This window comes from Hibiscus syriacus, unplaced genomic scaffold (assembly GCF_006381635.1).
Source record: "Hibiscus syriacus cultivar Baekdansim isolate YM2019G1 unplaced genomic scaffold, ASM638163v2 tig00110325_pilon, whole genome shotgun sequence".
NCBI classification, from domain to species: Eukaryota; Viridiplantae; Streptophyta; class Magnoliopsida; order Malvales; family Malvaceae; genus Hibiscus; species Hibiscus syriacus.
The window spans coordinates 668,871-695,036 of NW_024062683.1; the positions used below are offsets into that span (position 1 = coordinate 668,871).

Below are 26,166 nucleotides of genomic sequence, written 5' to 3' on the forward strand. Positions count from 1 at the left end.
AATTTGTTTAGGTATAAAATCAAAAGACAGAAGAAAAGTAAGATTGGTATGTTCATTTATTTGCATTAAGATGACGACAATTTGATTTCGATCGTTCTATGACAAAACCTCATCGTGCATGGAATTAAACAGACAAAACCCAGATTTTTAATCAGTTTAAACAATGACATTCTATAGCCAAATAACATTACTAATATGCTATTACCGTATGAGAAATAATAGATTAATGTGATTTTCTTTAAAATTAAGAAGGTTACAGATTATTACATTAAATAGAACTAACGTTCGCAAGGGATCAATAAATTTCTATGTAAATAATATCATAATGAATCGAAACAGGATAAAACTGTCGAGTAATAACCCTAGACATCCTTAACTGTATTTGTATTGATGGGAACAAATGAGTTATACCGGTCATTAATAGTTCGTTCATTTTGATTTGGATGGAGAGTCACAACCGGTGGTTGTTCCGTGATTGGTTGTTGTTTATGTCTTTTGTCTCCATGAAGAGGTAAAGGAGGGATACATCAGAAGTGGTTCCAGTCTCTCTCCCAGCCTTGATTGGTATGTTTTATAATGACTCTTAATGTTGGTGTCAGTCTTAAGATCATGATTATTACTCGTAAGTTGGCAGACTTAATTAAAAGGGTCGTAACTTCATTACGTCCAAAAATATTCTGTAAGGTCTTAACTACTCTAGCGATAATACAACAATTTGATATTTGATGGATCAAACTAAGATTAAGGGCTAATTAAAAGGGATGAGCTAATATAATGATGATGAGATGATATTTATAAAGGGGTATAATGGAAGCTCACGAGTTATTAACATCAATCACATTCACATACCTAAAATATCACTCTCCTTTTGCCCTATCATACAAAAAAGCAGCAACTTTTGGCAGCGAAGCTTACCCTCCATGATTTTTATTTCTTTTTTTGAAAAGAAAAAGCTCTTCTATGAAGAAAGTTAGAATTTCTTTTGTTAAATCCTTAAAAGGTAAATATTATACTCTTGATAAGAATTTAAGAACCCTAAACCCTAAATTTACAAAATAGGATGCTTTTATGCTTTGGAAGGAGAAAATAGCATTCTGTTATGTTTCCAAATTAGATAGGTTTTCTTTTAACTAGGAAGGGATACATGTACTTATCGATATGTACACATCTAAATTACTACAAGTAGAAATGGCCCATATTAAAATGAATATAGATAAAAAATTATATATAATTTACTCGAGATAAGATTCGAACCTAAATACTTCAAGTTTTAACGTATCGAATTTTCAAACTCGATTTTATTGGTTAGATGTTTATTTCACATTAGAATGTAATTTATAATGGATAAATATAATATAGTATTAAACAAACAAAACAAAATTTATTGAAAAAAATCTCTATATTCTTATGTATTCATTAATTTTTTCCATAGAAAATATTTTATAAGATGATTTTTTTTATCTTGGAAATTATTTAAAAGATCGAATCACTAAAATTATTAATTTTAAGTTGATTATTTGAAAAATATTATACCTAAAAAGAAAACCTAAGATTCCCTAAAGATCAATAATAGAGTAGGGGTCTTCCAAATTAAATGAACCTCACTCTTTCCTATGAAAAAAAAGGTGTGTTCCAAACACATCCACAAGCATATAGGGTTGTTAGCATCATATCAAGAGATCAAAGTAATTTTTTTTAAAATGTTGCATATAGAAATTCAACATCAAACCACCTATTCAAAAAGCTCAACAATGAACCCTAAATCAAAATCTAGAATATATGAAGAATATGTTCCAATAGTCTCACCAACTAATTTATGTGATGTAATTTAGCCATTGTTTCTCCCTAACATGTAGTATCAACAATGATGTTCGAATATCGACAATTATATCATGTAGTTAGGTTCCAACATCTTTGCCTGCCCCCTAATGTCTAGGGGTGGATCCAAGTATAATTTTGGATAGGCAAATGTTCATTCTGAAATCTAAATTTTCTTGCGTTAGTTGTCCATTTTATTGATTATGTCTGTTATGAAATTTTATTTGTATTCACTCGTTCAAAAATTGTGTTGTTAATATATATGTATACACCCTAATAAGTATTTTTGGATCAGCTACTACAATAACTTCGTCTTTGGTTGCAACGTGTATATATATACTTGGATCCACTTGCTTGGAATTGAAATGAGATGGAAGTTGCAAAAGCATGGATAGGGCTAGGGGGAAGGAATGGGAGAAATATGAGTGTAAAGAAAAAAGAATGAAAATGATTGAAGACGACGATGGAGATCAGAAAAAAACATACATGAAATTTAAGGACCCCATACCCATAAACCCATAAAAAAAAACATTGCTCGAGTTAAGTGCACAAGGAGCCACTAAGCTTTAAAACATTTTAAACTAGTCCATAAATTATTGATATCATTTTAAACACCTTCTTACGTTAGTTTAGTAAACTATTTGAGTATTAAATGTCAACTTAGATATGATATGAAACATATTTTAAAATATATGAGTCAAATTTTAAACATTATGCATCAATTAAATTTGGTGTGTTAAAAAATAGACATGTTAAACTCTAGTGATAGATAATTTTTTGTACGACAAATATGAACTATCTACGCAACATGTACATATGTGTTTAAAAATTGATCGAGAATTTTTAATATGCTTGGCGTTGGACTCGAATTGACATTTGACGCCCAATTAGTTTGCTAAGCTAACAAAAGAGTATGTTTTAAATGATATTAATAATTTGGAGACTAATTTTAATGTTTCAAAATTTGTGAATTAATATAAAGTTTGAGCATAGTTTGGGGATACCTACATAATTAACTCTATATAATATTATAATATAAATAGATAAGGCATGTCAGAGTTCACATGCAATGTGAAGGCAAATGTTATCACCCACACGTGCACATCAAATAAGAGACTGTTCAAAGATTGATTTTTAGTATTTGATCTATTGACGACTAATCTATATCGGGTACTGCAGAGGTGAGGGCGACTCTCCCAACCTAGTTTGCTCCATTCACAAACCCCATGATTCGAATCTCTGACCTTGCTTAAGGGACCTAGTGCCTCATCTCACTAGACCAATTAATTATTGGTTTAAAGATTGATTTCTAAATCTAATATATTAATCAAGATTTCATTTTAAGGGTATTGGGTTTTCTTATTATTTTTTCGCTTTTTCTCATGTGAGAAGCATGGATGGATCGAGAGAGGTATAGTTGACCCCTTAAATTTTAAAATTTTCATATATTTTAGATTATATATATATTATTGAAAATCTGTTTTATCATCTAGAATTTTAGAAGTTCTTCTTGTTACTATAAAATTCTACATCCATTCATGGGAGAAACTGGGTAAAGGATTCCTTAAGAATGGTCAAGAGTTCACATATTGACGTTGTGAATGAAACAAACTAGGTTGAGAGAGTCATCATTGCCTCTATAATACCCGATCTGAATTAATCGATCAATAGATCGAACACCAATTATTACTAAAAAAGAAAGCTCTATTCTTGTACTTTGGAATTCATTTTAAAAACAAAATATTCTTTTAGACACAAGTATATGTTTAGCAAATGGAAATACAATGCCCATTTCTCGCTCCATGATCCATTTGCTTACAACGAAAAACAATAACGATCTTACATTTGTTATCTACAAATACACATGTGTGCACACACACAAGGACAATCAATAATTTATATATTCATGTGCAACCCAATAAGAACATGACAATGGTAGGGTCCCTTTTGGCTAGTCGATAATCTTCTTGGAAAAAAGTTGGAAACGATATCTGATTTAAATTAGGAGGAAAAGAGTGGAGGAAACAGGGAAGGACACTACTTATGTCGGGATGAAATATTAGGGATTGATCGTTCCTATCCGTGTCTCTTAATCCATCCTTATATTTGAGGGTTGTTGATCCTAATGGAAATTAAGTTCATTCTTTGCTTCTGACGTGTCTCGTGCATTCCTTGAATCTGTCACATTTACCGCATTCTTTTCATTGTTTAAGAGTTAAAAAAAATGTTGAGATTCGAGCTCGAATTTGTATGATGCCATTTTTTTATGAGTCAATATAAGGAATCTATATTTAAACCCGGCAAAAGTACTAAAATAATGATGTGGGAATTTTTAATTCCCAAAGTAATGTAGTCATCCGATTAATTTCTGATATAGGGTGTTTTCTACAGGGTTTTGGGATTACCACTTAACACTTTCTGATACTTTTTTGACCCTTTCAAAATCCTATACGTATAGTATATTCTAGGAAACTTTGAGGGTTAGTAATTTAAAATATAAAAAAATTTATAAAATATTACAGATCATCATCATTTTGAAAATAATTTTACAGAAAGACAAGGTACATGTTCCGCATAGGATTTTGAAAAATATTTATAAAAGTTTTATAACTAATATTTATTTTTCAAAATCCTTGTGTCGCGCCTTTCTGCAAAATTATTTTTCAAAATCCTAGAATATACTATACGTATAGGATTTTGAAAGGGTCAAAAACGCATCAGAAAATGTCAAGTAGTAATTGGTAGACATAATTGTATTGTGTAATTTAATGCAGGAATAATTTTATAGAAAGTATTTAAAATATGCTAGATCCGTAAAATATTCTTAAACAATGTCTAACAAGTAATTAATTTATGTTAAGGTGATATTTGTGTAAAAATGTCAACTTTTTTTTAAAATGCTAAAGACACCGGGATTTCCACAATTGAATTCACCCAATGACGCCGAGAAATTTGGTCCACCCCTAAAGACTCCGAGAAATCCCAAAATCCTGTAGAAAAACCCTATATCAAAAATTAATCGGGTAACTACATTACTTTGGGAATTAAAAATTTCCACATCATTATTTTGTCACTTTTGCCATTTAAACCCCACAGCATGTGTTAATTTTGGGTGCTAAAAAGGTTTCCCAATAAACTTTAATCAAGAACAAGAATCTTGGACCATGGTTCAACTCATTGAGTGGTGGGGGATGAATTTAAAGAAGCTTACCCAACAAATGTGGTAGGGTTTTGAGATCCTGGACGAGTGAGCCGTCGTATAAGCAACATCGATCCTAGTTAAAATTGTACGTGCTCCTTTATGCACTGCGATTGATAAAGGTTGCTATATATATTCTTAAGACCTAAAGGGGACTGAGGCTTTTTCTTTTCCCTCATTTCAATTTGAGTACTTCATTTAATTAAACTAATTTACCAAGTCTCATCTATAACGATAAATAAAATTTCTTTATACATTAAAGATGAAATAAATTTTAAAACATATTTGTTAATAATCATATGATTCGTTGGTTATCAAAAATAAAATCCTAATAACAAAAAAAAAATTAATGAAGCGGTGATTTTACATACTTTATTCTAGTTATTTATATAGAGAGAGGTAAGATAACGCGATGTAAAACTTAATTTTTTTAAATCGTTAGATAAGTAAAAAATGACTCAGATTAATAATATTAAATAGAGTGATTTTTACCAAAAAAATGGATTATCCTCAATTTTAAAAACTATTATCTTAACCATTAAATTAAGTTAATCTAACAATCCACAAAAGTGTAAAAAAGGAAAATCAAAGGAGAATTTGGATTTTACAATATAAAGTTAATTTCATAAAAAATATGTTCAAAAAATAGTAATATATTAAAATTGACCAGAGATAGTCAAGACTTTTTCGATAAAAGTTAATACTTAATAAATATTTTTAATTCGATAAAAGTTAATACTTAATAAATATTTTAAATTTTAGTTCTTAAAATGTATAATATAATATTTTATAAATTTTTATAGTTTTTTAAAAAATATAATATTTTTATTTTAAGAATTTTAAGAATATCTAATATTTAAAATTTCAAATAATTTCTTAAAATCTTAATTCTCCCTAAATATTACATAAACTCTTGCATTTTCAATTAAAATCAATTATGTGTTTCAACTTTGTTAAAAAAATCAATGAAGCATCTTTACCACGTTATCATTTATGCGTCATGTGTATATTATTATGTTAATATTGTGCATTGTCACATTAACATCATAGACATCATGTTCATATCATAATGGTCAACGTTAATCAATTGACATAATTAATATAATTAAGTGAGTTAAAAATAAAATTAATGCAATTAAAAAAAAAGAACTATTGATATAAATTTATTAGGACAAGATGACCTTATTGAATAAGCAGCCAATTCCAATTTTGGGTATTCAACCAAGTACTGTTAGGCCAATCCCAAAACATATAATAATCTAATTAATGACCTCTTTTTTTATTTGGTATCATTAATGGCCTCTTTTAAAGGGTCGTCGGCTCTTGTTAAAGGCCAACACTAGGTCCCTCGACATTCAACAAACGCACGTGCACGTGCAAAACCAACTGCAAACAATCAGCTCACGCGTCAAGGAACGGACCCTTCTTCCATTGGGGTTTGTTCAAATTTCTCGTTTGGACCGAGGATGAAAATCCCCTTGCTCCAATTCCCATGAGTTCATTTGTCCCTAGCAAGCTCCCTCTCTTAATAGACATGCTATCACCGTTTTCCACAATGCATAGTTATGTGGACGGTTGAACCACAGCCGGTACTGGTCCAACACGTGTTCCGTCAAATATGTTGACTCGATATACATCGACATCGATCTCGAGCCATGATCATGCTTAAGCTAGGGTTTAATCAAACCAAGGTAAATAATAATAATAAAAGTCGGGATAATGGCAATGAGAATTTTGTATGGAAGATAGGGTTTCCATGCAATGGTGGTGGGGTATTGCTTAAATCACCATTGTTTATTGAGTCCAAAGCATTCCATGCGAAAGACATTCTTTTAAGATAGTGCCACTCCGACCGCAACATAAAACCCTGCCCTTACGGCAAAATGCTAGGCTGCACTTAATTACCATTTGTCATCACTCATCTTTGTTCCCAAAGACAGCTAAGGGTTTGCATCGAACAATCTCGTTTCTTTTTCGATTTTCCCTTTACCCTCTTGGACTTTTATTGAGGTAATATATATATATATATGGGACATACTGGATGGGAGTTGGGGACATGTTGAGTTTATGTTTTTTTCCATGACAGATTTTTGGGTTGGGCTTTTATGGGAAGGTGTCACCCCGGGTATGCCGCAACCCTAATATTGTAGTGGTGGTGAGGCACAACCTAGAGCTTTTGAGGCCCATTTGATTTGGTTTATTAGCTCAGATTATTCGGTTGGGAGTAACCCTAATATCTATAAGTGTTAAATGTAATGATAAGACGTATTTTACTTTAAAAAAAGAACTCAGACTCTTATCTTAAAAGATAAATTTATATAAAGAAATAGCCATGAATCCTAATCACACTATGAATGTTATTTATTAAGATGATTTATGAATCAGTTGAAATAAATTCGGATTCATGAGAAGATATAGATGGTAGGGTAAGGTGTTTGTCCCGGACAGGATCATGGGAACCCCTTCCTGCTTTCCTAGTGTTATTACCTAACTCAAAACATTCAAGGATTTGTCGGGTCATAATTTTTCAAGGAAAAGGCTCAAAATCAGGGTTTTGTTAAGGTGAAGTCCAATTAGTTTGATGGTACTGGATCTATGACCTAATAAGTTGAGATTTTGGGTTCAAGTGAGATGGGCCATTGCTTGGCTGGTTCTTCAAGTACACATCAATCCTTGAATTATAATACATCGGTACCTCCTCACACAAAGCTGTAAGAAGCAATTATCTTATATAAGCGAAGATTGGTATGGAATTTGACGCCCTACCATGTTTTACATTTATCCACCTATTCTAAAATGATGTAAAATTAAAAAAAATTATATACCGTAAACGAATCTTGTTTCATATAGGGTTAGGAACCACTTATACTTGATATAAAATTAGTTTTACCCTTTTTAAGATCATGGATGAGTAAGAGAAGATGACTAAAATTATATCCTTATTTTTTCTATGAATATCTTCTTATTTCATACTGTTAATCTCAACTGTCTATTTTCACTCATAATGATCCTTAAAAGATAGTAAAACTAAAAGGTTTTACATAATATAAACGAATCTTATCTCATATAAGGTTAGGATCTACTTACATCATAGCGTAAAACTTTTAATTTTACACTTCTTTAGGGACGTTAGATGAGAGAGGATAAATGACTGAGATTATCTTCTTATTTATTTTTTAATGAATATTTTTTCATTTTCTATTATTACTTACAGTTTTTATTTTTACTTATTAAACGATTTTAAAATATAATTTTTTTTATAAAATTATACAATAGGATACTTTCTCTCTCTCTCTCTATATATATATTATAGTCCGCCACACGAGAAAAGTGTCGACCAAGTTGGAGCACATTCTTCTGCCAAAAATCATTTTGAAAATAACTTTGCTCATCCTTTTACCACCATCCATTATCGAAATGCGGACCAAATCCCCCTCGAGCCCGTGATGAGTAGGGTCAAGACTTAATTTCATGGCTTAGCTACAAAGTTTTGAATTAATTACGATTGTTCATATAGCCTCAGCCTTGGGAATGGAGATGTTGTCGTGGATATATATATATACATGCAATAATAAAATATGATGAATAAAATAAAGTAAAATCCCTATGTAGATTAGATGGCCAATATGTAATATCTATCCCTTACAAATTGACGGTAAACTAATATGAACATTCCCTAAATCATTTCTCTTTTTTTTTCTTTTAAATTAAGTTGATAAAGTGGGTCACTAAGCCTGATTAGCAAGCCGCCGGAGATGGCCTTGATTGGAGGGCTGATGTTCCAACTTTAGACGATAATGTGGTGGCGGCGGTGGTGGTAGCGACTGTCATTTTTGTGGAGCCCCTGTCGAGGGCAGCGGTTGTAGTGGTGGTCACATGCTCACACCGAGGGCACATCGTAAGTGTCGAAGCGGGCAGAGGCTCGCAACTGTGTGGGGAGATCATGGTTGGCGGAGCTACTTTCATTGCCCGAAGCTCCTCGACTTCCCGTTGAAGCCTTCGGTTTTGTTCGGTCAACGATCCTAACCATCTCTTTAGATACTCACACTCCATCTCCGTCTGCTTCAACTTGCTCCTATACATATATAGGGTTTTCTTTTGTCATTAACATGTACACAATTTAATTAATAAGCTTGTAGCCAAGACAATAACATCCAGCACAATCTAATTTCAGCAAGATTATAAAACGACTTACTTTTATGTTCTTTTTCCTTTTTCATGTCATTAGTTAATGTCAAAGAATTACTCGTATATATCGACAATATATAAGTTTATATACGTATATAATACAGACGTGCAGTGCAAGGTATTTTGGACTTTCATGTGGCGTGATAAACCTAGCTTGCTGCTTATAAAAAATACTTAAAAGAACGAATTATTTAAGTGTCAAAGTAAACAAGTTCTTAAATAAGTAAATCTGTTTTGTGATTTCTCTTCTAATTCTTTTACCTTTTTTATTCAGTAATAAATTCAAAATTGAATTTTATTTCATATACCAAGTTAAGGCTTAAGCTCATTTATTATCATATTTACATACAGACAAAATCAACTTATACTCGAAACAAACAAGAAGAAAATAAAACAAAAGAAAAAAGCATGTTCATAATATAGCAAATCATGATCTTTTTCTTCACATTCACTGATTTCATTCAATGAAGTTATACACGTATGCAATAATAATAGTTCATCATGCATGGCTAAGTCCAAAGAATGATGGGTCAAAACAACGATAATGACAACGACCACAACGACAACGTTGAACACTATCATAGGTCATGCATACTCTAATGTATATATATATGGTAAAAGGAAAGTAAAAACCTTTCCTATAAGAGCATCCAATGGCAGATGTCTGAAGGATATTAAAAAGTGGTTTTATTCATAGAATTTTACAGTGCAGACGTCGTGTTATAGATAAAGCTTGCTTTTAATAACTCTAATAAACATATAATCTAATGCATGTATTAAAGAGGGGATAGTGATATATCAACGTCCAAACACAACTGTTTTGTCTGGGAAATGACCAGAGAAACCCCATGAAAATAAACCATAAAATATAATTATCCATGAAATTATCTGATATCTATCCAATGCTACTTTTTAATCGCACCAACCAACGAAATAATGACCCATTTAAATGAACGAAAATATATTTGGTGTGTATATAAACGTATAGGTACCTGGCCCTCCGGTTCTGGAACCAAACTTCAACCTGCCTTGCCCTAAGCTTCAGCTGCAGAGCCAATGCCTCTTTCCGCTTCTGGAAAACACAAAAAATCCAAAAGGGCATGAAGAGATTTAGGTGTGATGGGTTTATTATTTTATGCCTAAAAGAGGGAAATGTTGGATAATTAATAATGAGTGTTTGATTTTTTAATCTACATACAGGGTTTAGGGTATGGTTTAGTCTGAAACTTTCTTCGAGTAGTCTAGACTGTTCTTTTGTCAGACGGAGCTTTTTCCGAGGAGCGGCGGCTCCTCCGTTAGTGTTGCAGCTTTCCTCTTCGTCTTCCATGTTTGCTGTGATCCATTCATCTTCTCCTGATGGTACTTGGTTTATATCCAAATATCTCACCATAGAACCCCCTTGATCACCTTTATCAAATTTTCATATGCAAAATCAATCGATCTTAAAAAGGAACAACAACAAAAAACCCTTTTATGGAAACCATGCATGGATTTATCTGAGCTTAGAAATTAGAATAAGATCAAAGGCTGATGAAGCTTTCACACACACACACACACATATGACTTTGTTTTGGGCTTACCAGAAGAAGGAAGAGAAGGGGAAGAAGCAAAGCCGGGAGCAGATATTTTCAACTCCAAGTGTGAAGAACAGATGGGTAAAACCGCCATGAAACTTGCAGATTTAAGAAGATAAGAAGGTAAAGTTTATAAAATAAATAAATAAATAAACAAGTATAAGGGAAACTAAAAGGAGACAACAAGAAGCGCAAGAATATGAAAGGAAACGAACGAGAAAAGAAGAAAGGGGGTGTGGTGGAATAGATATAAAAAGTCTTATAAATAGATATAAATAAATAAACAGAGGTATCAAAATAAGAATTAAAGTTGATGATGAGAGGGGAGAAGTGCTAAACTAGCTAGGGTTTTTGTCTGTGGTTATCAAAGTCAAAGTCCCTGACCCATCTGATGCTAGACACGTGTCCTGCCATATTAGACACTAAAACATCTGTGTGGTACACAATATAGGGTAGGTTTTCTGTTCATAAAGTGCAAGTCTCATGGTTTGGTTCAAAGGCCAGCTTAAAATGATTGGGGAAGCTTAGAATGGGTGCCTTCCTATACCCTACGCCTCACTCATTGCATTTTTATGGTATTTGAGTTATCTCGAACTTTTTTTATCGATGATCTAAGATCAAATACTAAAAACTTTGATGTTATTTAAGTAAACATGAGAATTGTTTCTGATTAGCGGATAATTAATGATGTATAAATTATATGGTAACGTTCGTATTCAAAGGATGCATTAATGGAGGAAGGGAAAGAAAGGTGAATGAATGTCTATGTCTCTGCAACCATTTCTGCTGATGCTTTTGGGATCTCACTCTTCTTTATTACTTCTACCTTTATAGACCCGTGCTTTTAATTGTACAGCAATTATCATCATCATCATTTATTTCTATGGAAAAGAAACTTTCTATTCATTTGGTAAGTTTGATTCATAAATGGTAAAAGAAAACGCAATTCATTGTTTTGTGGTATTGGTTCATAAATGCAAAAATAAATAACTGAATATAATTAAATATCTTATAATATAATTATTGATATTATTTGATTCATTGATAGAGGGATTTGTATGTGTTTAGGGCGTAAATGAAATCTGCATCATTAAATGAATTAGAATTTGGGACTTGGGAACTTGACCTTCCGATTTATATTATTATTAGTTTCAAGTATAAAAATATGTATACTAATTTCATTTTAAAGTAATATACTTTAAATGCTTTGGTGCACACATTGAATTTAGCAATCATATCTCAAATGAATTTGGCTTCTCTTTTCCTTGCATAATAATTAACACAGCAAAAATCCTATATACATATGAATTTCTTTTATGAGCATTCAATTAGGTTCAATCTAACCCTAAAAGCTAATACAATCTTAGGTCTATTTCTTTTATCACTACACCTACCAAAATAGTTATATATACATACATACATACATACATATATACACACACGAGAGTTAGGATCTTGTTACACACGTAAAATCAAAATAGAAAGTTGAGATTAACTCATTTTTTTATAATGAATATTTTTCTCATATCATATTGTTAATCTAGGCGTTCTATTTACACTCTTCCGACGATCCTAATTCAATATAAAACTAAAAGAGTTTTACACAGTGTAACTAAATCATATCCTATATATACGCTCCAATAATTGAACTGTATATATTTTGATTAGCATATTGTACCCAACACAATTGAATGCATGTATTAAGGACAATTCAAATTTCATTAAAACAATTTATTAAATATATATCTTCTAGGAATAATATTTAATTTCGGGTAAAATATATTAAAGGTAGTTAAATTATGTTTAAATAATTATTTTAGTTATTAAATTTTAAAATATATTTATAAATTATATAGTAATGTGAACAACTGATAAAGTTATGTGACCAGTACAATGCCGACAGTTTGGTCACTAAAAGTGAAAAAACAAAAAGTCAATCCCTTGATTCATGATGTTTTGGAGTTGTTCTCCCCCCTCAATCATCAACTAGTAAAACCAATTAGTGTGTCTATGTACATTCGATCGTGTCGTCGTATTTTTGAAAATTTTAGATTTTTATATAATTTAAATATTTTTTTATTTTATATTATTGATCTAATTTTATACTTTTTAAAGATTTATACTTCTAACATGAAGTTATGCGTCCACCCACGTGTATATATATGCGCACAATTCTCAGAATTTCAGTTATCTTTTGCTCCCTTTACAAGTTGATACATCAAATTAATTATTATAATAAATGGTTTAATTTAAGTAATTTTACATTCTCGAAGGTGCAAGCTTTTATAATAATATTTTCAAGTATAATATTTGATTTAAGATAATTTTATAAAAGGATACTATTTTACATTGGATATCCAACTAGCACTAGTGGTAGAATAGTACCCTGCCACGGTATAGACCCGAGTTCGTTTCCCGGCTGGTGCAATTTATATTCTTGAATTGCTTGTCTAGCTCAGTTGGTAGATCGCAAGGCTTTTAATTTTGTGGTCGTGGGATCGAGTCCCACTGAGGGTAATTCATAACGGAGTTATTTCACAGAAGCTCCCAACTTGGCGTTAGGGGTAACCTACTACCCTACCTCTCCTTACCCCATTACATATGGGAATAATGTCGGCTAATTTTATTTACATTGGATAATTTAATTTTTGATAAAGTACAACTGATGGCGTTGATTTATGCTTAAATGATCGTTTTATTTGTTGAGCTTTTAAAAGTATAGTTATAAACATATTATAAACATATAAATATTTTTGCTAGTGAAGGAGTCTGACTTTTAAGTAATTGTTAAACTGTTATTATACTAAAAAAATGACATGAAAGCAATATAATATTTCAGAGATAAGAATAAATAATTTAGGAAAAAATAAATAGTAAAATGATGAAATTTTTAAGTATGAGGAGTTAAATTTATTGATTTATTTTAGATTAAAATCAAATTGATGGATTGTATAAGTTTGAAAGATTAAAATTATTATTATATCAGGTTATGTCACTATTTTATCTAATATTTAATGATTAAATAATATGATTATAATAATAATTTAATTAAAGAATTTATTTATTTTTATAAGAGAAAATTGATATATTTAATAAAATCGTATTTGAATGATATTAATATAATTTATCTAATAAATAAACAATTAATTGTGTATTAACAATTGAATTATAACATTTTCGAATGAAATAAATTAGTTTTAAAAAATCGTTCTTATAATAGATTTTTATAAAATCGTTCTTATAATAGATTTTTATAAAATTAAATACAGAAGCATGCGTTTTGGGTGGTGGTGTGGGACCCACATTGATGATGATTTGGAAAAAGTGAACAACACTCAGAAACATGATAATTTAATCCCATTTTTTATGATTGGGCGGAAACCAGATGTAGGCCCCACTTGTCTTCTTGTATATTCAACCCTTCTTCTTCTATGTTTTGTAATCTCAACATGCGGCCCTCTACCCAACACTAATTCCTTTTTCTTTACCTAATTTACTCAAAAATATTAATTATCGAAAAATCTTTCATCCTAATTTATTTATTAATGAAATTTCTTTTTTATATTATGTATTCATAAAGATATAATTAATTGAGCGTACTTTTAGAGAGTACAATTTATCATATATATTTTTGTTTATGTCACATGTTTCATTTTTATTTATATAAAATTTAAATTCAAATTAAAAGTTTAAATTGATTAAAATAACTTCAGATTTAGAAGAAAAAAATTCAAGTAAAATCATATTTTTCTTGGCGGAGATTGTTTCGTTAACATGTTGCTAATGTTGAAAGCGAACTCTCATTTTCATACAATGGCAATTTAAGTACCCTCGTAACCACCTTCTCTATTGTACGAGTATCTATTGCAGATGCAACAACACCGTAATTCCTTTGTCGAATGCTATTCTTTTTATTTGTATGGAGTGATTATAAGATAGTATCTGTTCAAACACTTTTAATAACTTGATATTTAATGTCTATACTCCCTTACATATATATTTTACATGTATAGTGCTCGAACTCGATACCTGATTGAATAATAACAATTAATTAACTTCTACAGCTCAAGATAGGGTAAGATGGACATAAATATTGACGAAACATGCGAAACTGTAGAAGAGAGCCGACAACCTAAACATACAAGCACTGTAATCGAAAAAAGATAATAAAAAAACATCGTTTGAAGAAAGTGTCAGTTCGTAGATCAGAGCAGACCAAGTAAATGCAACTTAATGACACATCAAAGAACTGCATCACCAAGTAAATTTTGTTAATGAGATGTGTGATTAGTATATGATTAACATGAGTATAATATGTTACAAATGTATGGTGGAATCCAAGTTAAAAGAATTATCAAAATCTGAGATTAATGTCGACTAAAAAAATAACTAATTTAAATATGAAAGTGGATTAAAAAAATTTTATGGACCAAATTTTAAAAAATCAAAGATGGATATGTTAGGCCTCATTCTACGTGTATTGGCCATTCAGCAAAGGGATATGAAACAGTAACCTCTTCAGTGCATATGGCCTATAGAAATTGGGAGTTAGCTTCTCTTTAACCTTTTTACTAAGAAACACATGCACCAAATTACCTACAAACTGCAGCTCTGACAGCTGCTTCTCTGTATGTTCACATATGTCCTGTTATGCTTATTGCACTATTTTCATACTCATATTCGATCACGGAAACTCTACGCTATGGAACTGTCAAAAACGAAAAGGAAAATCCGAAAGGTCGAAACTCGAAAGAGAAAACAATAAAAGCATAAGATGATTCTGACGTCCAAAATGTCTAGAAAGGAGAAAACCCAAGACCGTCATATATGTTTCGCACAAACATGTTATTACAATGAAACAAACAATCTAAACTTCATAAAAAGTTCTAAACTGCCATGTCCATTTACGGGGGGAGAGAGAGAGAGAAGATGGATTCAAGCCTTACAAACAAGAAACACGGCATAGCGTTCACCATTTTGTCGATTTACACTTAGCGGCTTTGCTATTCTCACTTAGGTAAGGCCCGAAGGTCTTCATAACTTCTTCATACGTCGGCCTCTTATAGTCCACAGCCTGCAGCCAATTCATTGACACGATGATACTCATTAGCAAAAAGCGATAATAGTAGTCTTAAAATGCATCTACTGCACGAATGTATCAAACATTATGCAGCTACTGCATACGGCATAATACCTGCTCAACGACCTCTTCAGGGGTTGTCCACTTCCACTCTGTGAATTCCGGGTCGGCCTCGCCGGTTGCTAAATTGATCTCACTCTCATCTTTTGTTAATCTCATAAGAAACCTGTCAAGTGTCCCAATCTTTTGTCAGCTCATAAATCATAAGAAAACAACTCTCGTACTTTCTTCCTATGCTTTCATTCTTAATTTAACAAAAGAAGTATGAAGTCATCTTCATGCACCACTTGTACAGGGAAAGGTGGACAGAAAAGGCCAGATATACGAGACAGGATGGTACTCGAAACTCACTTTCATATTGCTAAAGAGAGCAATATCAGCTCGTCGGAGAAACAGTCAAACATAAAAGATACCATGTAAGTGTCCAAATGATTCAGTTTTTCCCTGACTAGAAAATGGAATAGCAGATTTCCTCCTTACACAGTATGATATGAAGGGTACATGAATTCACAGAACATAATGAGAAACATGCAGCGATAGGCATGCTAGAGGCGGCGACTGCAGCAAGATTTCGGAAGTCACTAGCTAAAACAATGAAATTACATTAAAAACTAAACTAAGCCAATACAAAACCAGTATGATATTCTTCTAGTAGATAAAAGGAATGGAAGAAATGAGGAACAAACCATTTCTGAGCCTGTCCATGCCATTCACCACCCCAGAGTCGATTCACTTTCGCCTTCACAGCAGGAGGAAAATCATATGTTAACCAATTAGGAACCTGCCAAACCACAATGCTAATTAGATATGCTGTAGCAATGGGGAAAGAAAGAAGTGGCGTAGAATGAATAAAAATTGCAGCATAAACAAGACTATATTTTCTATAGCAAAACCTCAGCAATAATTTCAGCAGATACAACACCGGTTTCTTCTCGCAATTCCCTGATAGCTGCAGATCTTGGCTCCTCACCATCTTCAATACCCCCCTAAGTAAAATCCCAGAATTATTTGAATTCTCATTAAGCACTGAGGATTGAGGCCTGCAATAAATGGATATTCAACAGTGTATTACCTGAGGCATCTGCCAGGCTCCTGGAACATTCAGTCTGGAAGCTACAAAAACCTGCAACCAGAAACAAAAAAAAATAAAAATATTTTCAGCTTTTTTCAATCCATATATTCCTCAAGAACTAACCTAAAAACCCCATTAAAAATACATTTTTTTCACACAAAAAAATGGAAATTTAAATCTGGCTTAATTGAAGCTCAGGCTCCAAAGTACTCCAAGAACTTCTCTTTTCTCAAATCTAAACATTTTACTCAATAAACAGTAAATACAAAAAAAGTCTATCAATTCTTTCAAACAAAAAAAAAATCCAAATTTGACTTAATTTAGCCAGCTCAATCGGCCCTGCTATCAAAATCTAAGATGGAAAAAAAAGAGAAAGGGTACCTGATTATCCGAGTTGACTAGACAAACACCAACGTTGGGGCGATAACCAGGGGGCAGTCCCTCCATTCTTAAATGCCCACAACTTTTTTTTCCTTTTCAGGGAAATAAAACAGGGAGTGAATGTTGTGTTAAAGTTTGAGGAAATGAAAGAGGGATCAAAAGAAGGAGATGATGAAGATGAAGAAAAACTGGGTTTTTTCTTTTGAGAAAATAAATGATTTTTATGAAGTATTTGGGGAGTGGGTTGGGGAGGTGTTCATGGGGATGAGTGTCGCTGACCTTGAGCAAAATTGGTGAAAATGGGGCGACTGTTTTATATTGCTGTCTCTTATCCTGCGCACCCACTGTTTCAAGATTGCCTTGTTTTTTTTACCAGTTTCTTTATAGATTCTCCTTGTTTTTTTATTCTGCCTCTCTTCAATTTTGCTCATCATCAACTCCACTAATAATGTTCTGCCACGTACACCCTAATACAAATTAAGGTAAGCTACACGGATGAAAATTAAATTATTAAACTTATATTATAATAATTTATTTTTATTATAATAATTATTGTTAGCTGTTGTTAATAAAAATTGGTGTGATACGTTAATCTTCTTCCTTTAAAATTCAACGACTTGCCCTACAAATTAACTCACTAAATAAATAAACTTTAAAAATTTAAGGTTGAGTCCGACTTTGTATATATATAGTATGTGTGTTCTCTAATAAATTTTGATTTAGGTCTAAATTTATATAATTATGATCTAATTACGATTTAATTTAAAGTGATATTTTGATTTTCAAAACTAAATATATCTTATAATGATTGATTTTAATTATGTATATCGATTAAAAAGTATTAGATTTATTTTCTCAAAATCATTGATACAAAAACAAGGTATAATTACAATTACGTGTAATACGTATCAAAACAAAATATGATCATAGTTAATAATTATAAAATATAATTGAACTAATAATCATAATATAGTTAAGAGTATCTATGCATAGTAAAATGAACTAGAATAAAATCTAAAAACGAATTGATCAAGTTATTTCAATGATAAAAAAATATTATTTTTCTTAGAACTTTTGAGTTCGAATAATTATATTTACAGGGTGTGCATGCATTATATTAATGAATTTAAAAATTATGAATGAATAATACCTTATAATCATCTCCTACTATTAAAAAATTTAAAGATAATGTTACGAATAATTTACATGCGATAAGAATCACACAATCATAACTTGAAGATAATTAATTCCATTGACTATGATTAAAAAATTACTTTAAAAACATTGCATACATTGATGCAATGAGATGCATTAATGTCATAGTGTCTTGCATTTAACAACATTAATTGGTGTCATAAAGTTACTCGTAAGAAAAGAACCAATAAATTCCTAACCATACATATCCTTAAAGGGCCAAGTTATCAACAATGACGAAGCATGATTAACAAGTCATTTCATCATTATTAGCTATCAATGGTGTTAAGACATTGAATCCAATTTATAATTAAAATAAGTTAAATAAATATTAATTAGAAAATATATGGCTGCAAATTCTTTAAGCCTTAATAATTATTATTAGATAACTCATTGATTGACTTCAAGAGGAGTAATCTCTGTTTTGAAAATCGGATTCAATCGGTCGGTTCAATTGGTTTAATTGATTCAACCGAGAACTATTGCTTAGTCTGGTTTAATCTAAACCGGTTGAACCGTTATTAATGAACCGATCAGAACTGTTGAACTGTTCGAACCGGACCAGTTGAAAACCGGAAAAAATCGGGATTTTTTTTTAAAAATTAAACCAAACAACGTCGTTTGTTAAACGAGCTAAGTCGAACTCGAGTATTGCTGAGCTCGACTCGAACTTGAAAACTTTAAAAGTAAGCTCAACTCAACTAAAACTCACAAGCTAAAAATTATCAAGTTCAACTTAAACTCGAAATATAATATTGAAACTTGAACTAAAAAAGGCTTGAACTCAAAAAAAATTTAGAAACTCGATTGAAGCCTAAAATCCGAGCTTGATTGAAGTGAAAGAATAGTTCACTCAATGCTCACCAAAAGGCTCCATGATTTTGAATGTCAAATTACCTCTATTATTTATATAAGTTAGTTGTGATGCACTTTTATGTTTCTTAGCAATGTGAGATTATTTTGTTCTCATATTTTTACTCTTTAGACTTTTGGGATGTTCTTCTATGTTTTTTAGCCATGTGGGATTGTTTTTTTTTAAAAAAAATTAAACCAAACAATATCATTTTGTTATGATTTTTTTAACCGAAAATTTATTTTTTAATTATAGTTATATAATTATATTTATTATTCAATATGTTTTACCTTAAATATTATGTTGTAGTTAATTTGAATCATTTTGTTTCACTTGATTTTATGGTTTTTAACTTATATATGTTATGACTTGCTTTGAATATGACTTGTGATATAAAAAATTATTTTTTATTAAATATTTTTGGTAATTTTATTTAATTTTTTAAATAATTATGACGTCGTCCGGTTCTTCCAACCGGTCAGACCGATTCAACTAGTTAAACCAGTAAACCGATAACATGACCGGTTCGCTAACCGGTCCGGTTCTGAAAACCATGAGAGTAATTATTATTTTTGAAAGCTTAGGTTTCAACAATTACATGTGGAAGATGTATGTTTTGTTAATTGTTAAAATAAATTTTGAACGGATAATATATTATAATTAATCAAAACTATCAAAAAAATTAATTGTGGAAAATAATGATATAACACAACAACTCATTTAATTAAGTTTGAACATTAAATTCTGATATTATAAATAAAAATATAAGATTAAAATAATGGTACAATGAATTTTTTTAATATTCATACTGAATTAATTAATTAATTGATAAATAAGATAATGATATTTATAAAAAATAAATCATTGAATTTCATTAAACGACAAAATTTAGAAAAGGTTGAAACACATAAAGTAGTGGGGGGAGAGATAGGCGTTGACTTTGGGTAAGAGAGAGAAAATCTGATTGTTAACAAAAGAATCTTTTCTTTTTTCCGTTGGACGTCGTTTATTTTCTCGTCATCTAGTCCACCAGATGTAAAAATGTCAAAATACTTTTTACACTTGTCATATCGAGCCTCACTTCCCCTACTCGTCGCAGTGTGAGCGTCTTTCACACGCTTCTATATTTTTTAATACCATATTGCCGAATATCTTTTATAAATGAATGTAGGTAAAAGGCCTTGCCTTTGATTCAAGTAGTGGACCTTAGCCTAATATAATACAAGGTTAAACAAAACTAAAACTTTTTCTCCCTATTTAATGGTATAAAACATTGGGTTGGTGTTCAAATTGATATTAATTGACTTGAATAGTTAATCGTTGGAGTAGGCAACCGTATGGAAGGTTAATTTTATAGTCTGGATCTGATTTTTTAGGATAATTCTGTTGCATTATTTATAATATTTTAGATATAATAACGGATTAAGAAATATTTTGGAGTGGACACATATATAGTAATAATATAAAATTTTTAAATGAGCTAGACACAAATAAAATTTCAAGGTGAACACTGTCAATAAAATAAACAACTAACATAAAAATTTGAATTTAAAGGTTAGCACATACCCATCATAAAATACATATACATGCACCATTACCTAGACGTGTCTCGATTGAGAGTTGTCTTGACATTAGTGTTGATTAATGTCCTAAGAAGTAATAACTTAAACTAGTTAGTCATCAAAAGATATCATATGTGTTAACACGTGATCGTTGGTGATCATGCATGGATGATATTCAAGATAATAACAAATATTTAACAAGTGATCACTACTAATAATTTGCAGATATATGAATCTTATATTCTTATACCCGAATGTTCTTACGAGGCCTGTGAAGGTTCTCAAAAGAAACATGAATATATTTTTAAATATATAGTTTCAGCCAGTTCGATTATGTTTTAGATGTCTCTGTTTAGCATGTGTGAAAGTCAAATCAAAAACAATGATTTTGGGATTTTAATTTCATGTAGTTTTTATGTTTCTTAGTTGGCATCGAAAACATACTAGTTGTAAAGTTCGAATCAATCATGACTGCTTTGGCCTTTCACAACAATTATGACTTCAATTTTAAAAACTATATGCCATGCGTAAATTATTAGGATAATTAACATCACGCTAATGAGCATGAACAATGATAATAATCTACGTTATGTTAGCCGCAAGCAATTTCAGAAGTTTGGAACAACACTAAGATTGCAATTTTAGTAGGCCTGAGGGTATGATTCCCTTCCCCTTCATAAAATACACAGCGATAGCAAGTAGTATCATTGATATGATGATAACCCATCTCATTCCACCAAACAATTACAGCTTTTTATGTAGGAACTGAATTTCTCTACAATTTAGAATTACAAAATTGGCCAAGCCAACACTTCATATTCAAAACAGACAGGCAACTCAGTTCGCCCATGTCTGGGTTGATTAGCTTCAAGCATCCATCGCAAACCCAAGAACAGACACAAGTGCATTTACCTCTGTACCAAATGCTTTGATGGTTGGGTTAGAACATTCCCCAAGGCAACAGTTAAGGCTTTACCTTGATTATGTCAAAACTCTAATTAATATTTCATTTAATTCATATGAACCGTGTTATGATGGGTCTCAAATAATGTCTGAAAACGGGAGATTAACGACCATAAAGTTTAATGGTTGTCACATGTCCTTTTGAGTTAACAAAACCAAGAAAATCAGGAAAAGGCACCTACCACTTTTTCTTTTGTCTTTGACTAGTGTCACCCTAGCACTCGAATCCAGTGATGCAGAAACCAAAGCCCTGTATTCAATTTGCACCCCTCAGTATCATGCTTATTCTTATAAGGAGTGCTGCAGAGAAGAATATATAGAACACATAATTGTGTACAACCTTGAATCAGGGGAAAATGTCAATACTGTAACCAAACCAAGGTGAGCTTTTTTACCATCATTTGAACCCTCATATTGGCAGAATTTATGATAAAAAGGTCTCCATCAACTGTTCCACTGCATGCAAACCAGAAAAAGAGAAATTACTAATTTTCTGAAAGCAAAGGCTTGTGGAGTTTAGACTGTGATAGATGTATTTATTCATGATAGGGATCTAGCAGTCTGAAGTTGAAACCCCATCTAACAGGCCGTGAGGCCTTAAAAAATCTACAACAAAATAGAAAAAGTTGAAAGGGGGAAACAGGCAAGATAATCACTTAATTCAGTAAGCACCAGAAACCTCAAACTTGTACTCAACTTTTTGGGTATGTAACAAATTGAAGATGACAAAGTAACTGTTCTTACACTGCAAGGAACTTCCCATCAGATGAGACATTGAATGCAGAGATAGGTTCCCAGACAACTTGTCTTGTGCGTATTTTCTTCCATGTGGTTGTGTTATATGTTATAATACTTCCACCATGGTCTGTTAAGATGAAGTTATGAAGGTAAATTCTAAAACTAATAGAGCTCCTTTTACAACACAGAAAAGTGCAGAGTCCGATGCTATATTTTACCTGTGACTGCAGCAATGTAAAGATGTGTATTCTTATCATTAATTGGAGAAAATCTGCAGAAGGCAAAAACCTCATCTTGTAGTTCACGTAAACAAAATAAACCAGTTCAAACCCAACACATAGAAAATGATCAACTTGAATCATCAGAAAAGATTGACAGTTCCCTAAATATTTCATGACCACCAGAAATCTGACAAAAACTATGGCTAGCTTACTAAATTATTAGATGGTTGCACATTTAGCTAGGGCTTCATTTCACAACATCAACGACAGAGATAATCACATAAAGCTAATAATCTAGACAAGTCATAACTCTCCTCATTCATATATAGCTTGAAAAGCTAGCACTAATAGCAACTATATTTGTAAACCTTGATTCACTCACTCATATTTCCCTTTACCAGAGAAGTAATAACTTTTGATGATATTACATCCCAAATCCTACAAAGAACACTTCCCAATGAGACGAGAAATTTCCCATCACAGCTGCAATACAGATAAAATGTCAGAAAATAAATAATTACCAAGCAGATGAATTTTCCTCTGCTTACATGCTCCCTTCCTTTAAAACTGAAGCAGGGGAAACACAGGAACAAACCTAAACTCCAAGTCCTTAACAGATTGGGCTTCATTGAGAGTTTTTTCCATGCTAGGCCATTCGAAAATCCTTAAACTCCCATCCTGTACTGCACCAAAACCAGAGCATAATATGTATATTCCATCATTTTTTTCTTTTAAAAAAAAAGAAAGCTGCAAATTGCAATTCATTACACATTATGCAGAAAATGGTGAAATTTAGAAAATGAACATAACAAACACAAATGGGAAGACTTCCAATAAAAAAGGACTGAAATGAAAGATACTATAACTTGCTATAATCTGCCTTTCAAAAGGGTAGCCAAGTCTGAAGAATGAAACTACACACAGAACACAGGTCCACTATGGCACCAAAAGAAAGACAAGAGTGGGATCTACAGTACTAGAGAGGGCACAATATAAAGGTAATAAAAATGCCATATGTTTGGTGCAGTTAACATCTTAATTTTTTTCTTTTCTTTTTTCCATCATCATATGTTGTGTGGTTAGGGAGAAAACAACTGCAAATCAATAGAACTAAAGCTGAAAACAAGATAGAAGTTGGAACTCTAAACAAGGGTCATAAAACCTCTACATGAAACTATTAATTAAAAAAATGATGGCCATAAAACTATTTTAAAGCTTATTAGTAATAGAGAACGATTTAATCCTAGGCCTAGAGTAAAGCTCTAGCAATAACTCATAATCCTAGCCATCCATCCATGTGTCTAATAACTACATAAAACTAAAATAATAAAATAGCATCATAGTAATAGCCACTGCATCAATATGACTTCAGAATCCAAGTCTAACCATGAAAATTACCTTGCTGCTTATAGCCTAGTGTGATTCATCATATTACAATACATTAGCATATGCCTTTTAAGTTTATAGGAAAACCTGTGGCTCATCTTCTGCATCATTTCAGATTATTTGAGCAATTGAGGACCACAGTTTCCCCCCTTTGGTTAGTGACAGAAACTGCAACAAAGTTAATCCGACAAATGGAAAAAAAATAAAAGGTACGCTCTACCTCACCACCAACAGCGAGTATGGAACCCTCACTGTTAAATGTCAGGGATAACCGTTGCCCAACATCTTCTAACTGTATCAGAACTTTCTCCGATACTTTGACACCCAATTTGTGGACTTCATTGTCCTCAGATTCTTTCCACTCAAACAACCTGAAGATAAAAAATAGAGCATAATATCAACAAAGATGTATGTTAGAAGTGAGTCAATAAAAAGGGAACACCAAAAATAGCCAGAACCAAGGTTTTGCAGCAAAAATCACACAAGAACTTCCTATCTGGTCCTAGGTGTTGCATGTAGGTTACATCTTTGACAACCGTATTTTGAACTTAAGAGCATCAAAATTTCTTTGACTATACGCTAGCATAACTTCAGGTACACCTTTCTAATATGGTCCCGCTTCTATGCCATTACTCGTCCTGTTCTGTTTCTAGAGCATGCAATAAAGCCAGAGTAATATTGTTAACTCCAAGACAGTCATATTATATTGGCAGTCTGCTTCCACCTCTTAATATATAGGTGATTCCATACCCTCGTATTTGTGTCATAATTTTTAATAAACATATCTAAACGGGGAGAGGTTTCTCTCAAGAACTATGTACTGATTAACCAACAACTACAGTCAGAGATACTCTTTTACCAGAAAATGCTTGTGTATATATATATCAATCACTCAGTTCACTATAGCTCGACACTTTAAAATCCTCCAAGGGTTCTCAAGATCACATTCCCCCTATCCAATTAAGTGACCGGAGCTAAACTATGTCATATATGCCTTGAAATTTGAAAAGCACATAATAAGAAAGAAGAAAAAAATGAGTCAACAACGAAAAGAATAAAAGGGTAAAAAAACCCTGCAATTCTGTTGAAATGCACAGATAATTATATCTCCATGAGGATGAACGGTCATTCGATAAGGCAAATCAGAACCGGTTTCATGCTTAACCCCCTTACCGAAAACAAATAAATAAAAGCAGTAGCTTACAATCAGAATTTGGCAACATTTCCTTAATTCAGAACTGCTGAACTAAAATATCTATAGTTCATACTTTGATAATCGCAAACAAAAGATCGAAATAGTTCAAACAATTTGTAAATTAAAATAATCGAAATCTACTTACAGGTTGATTAGAGAGAGAATTAGAGGCGATATCAACGTGGGAGACGACGATCGCGTTTGGGATACCGCTGCGGCCTTCACCGCCACCGCCGGCTAAAACAACGTAGTTTAGAGGTGTAGTAGTCCCGTCATCGTTGGATGGAATTGGATCTTTTTCATCTTTCTTATCCTCTTCTTCATTCTTTTCTTTGGAGGCGACCTTGGATCTGATATGATTATAAGGAGCCCAGCCGACTCCGTAGAACGGAACGCCATATTTTTGGAGATCGGAGGGGGCGTCTGTCATGATTCTCCAATTTGTGTGTCAGCAAAGCAGGATTTTAGGTTTTCATTTGCTACGGCTGCGTATACAGCCATTTTATTTTATTTGGGTAAAGTACAATGGTCATTAAACTATACTCAAACCAAAATTTTGGCTACCAAACTTTCATAATATACAATATGGTCATTATATATTTTAAACAGTTAATAATGATTTTTAAATTTACGAAATTATAATAAAATAATTATTAATTTTATCATTTTTATAATTTATTAC

General features: G+C 31.8%; 2 protein-coding genes and 1 pseudogene across 3 annotated transcripts; all 3 read right to left on the reverse strand.

The window, feature by feature from the left end:
• Positions 1 to 8,720: 8,720 nt before the first annotated feature.
• Positions 8,721 to 10,977, reverse strand: LOC120118027 (homeobox-leucine zipper protein HOX3-like). Its single transcript, XM_039138175.1, has 4 exons — positions 10,786 to 10,977; positions 10,404 to 10,603; positions 10,198 to 10,277; positions 8,721 to 9,092 (listed from the first exon to the last, which is right to left on the reverse strand). The coding sequence occupies exons 1-4, from the start codon at positions 10,871 to 10,873 to the stop codon at positions 8,756 to 8,758; spliced, it is 705 nt and encodes a 234-aa protein (XP_038994106.1). The 5' UTR covers positions 10,874 to 10,977; the 3' UTR covers positions 8,721 to 8,755.
• Positions 9,347 to 17,669, reverse strand: LOC120118028 (nudix hydrolase 25-like). Of its 2 annotated transcripts, XM_039138177.1 has the most exons (7): positions 17,373 to 17,669; positions 16,992 to 17,042; positions 16,813 to 16,905; positions 16,606 to 16,700; positions 15,974 to 16,085; positions 15,726 to 15,853; positions 9,347 to 9,358 (listed from the first exon to the last, which is right to left on the reverse strand). In XM_039138177.1, exons 1-6 carry the CDS (start codon positions 17,436 to 17,438, stop codon positions 15,749 to 15,751), a joined length of 522 nt encoding a protein of 173 aa, XP_038994108.1. In that variant the 5' UTR covers positions 17,439 to 17,669; the 3' UTR covers positions 9,347 to 9,358; positions 15,726 to 15,748. The 2 variants fall into 2 exon arrangements, with proteins under 2 accessions (XP_038994108.1, XP_038994107.1); XM_039138176.1 differs by lacking the exon at positions 9,347 to 9,358 and having other exon boundaries at positions 15,634 to 15,853; positions 17,373 to 17,668.
• Positions 17,670 to 21,604: 3,935 nt separating this feature from the next.
• Positions 21,605 to 25,991, reverse strand: LOC120118029 (annotated as a pseudogene).
• Between the last annotated feature and the right edge of the window lie 175 nt (positions 25,992 to 26,166).

Coding starts and splice junctions, on each gene's coding strand:
- LOC120118028 (XM_039138177.1), bottom strand. CDS start 17,438: ATGGAGGGACTGCCCCCTGGTTATCGCCCCAACGTTGGTGTTTGTCTA. Junction 17,043..17,372: donor TAGTCAACTCGGATAATCAG/GTACCCTTTCTC, acceptor TTCTGGTTGCAG/GTTTTTGTAGCTTCCAGACT. Junction 16,086..16,605: donor CATGGACAGGCTCAGAAATG/GTTTGTTCCTCA, acceptor GACACTTGACAG/GTTTCTTATGAGATTAACAA.
- LOC120118027 (XM_039138175.1), bottom strand. CDS start 10,873: ATGGCGGTTTTACCCATCTGTTCTTCACACTTGGAGTTGAAAATATCT. Junction 10,278..10,403: donor TAAACCATACCCTAAACCCT/GTATGTAGATTA, acceptor TGTGTTTTCCAG/AAGCGGAAAGAGGCATTGGC. Junction 9,093..10,197: donor TTCCAGAACCGGAGGGCCAG/GTACCTATACGT, acceptor ATATATGTATAG/GAGCAAGTTGAAGCAGACGG.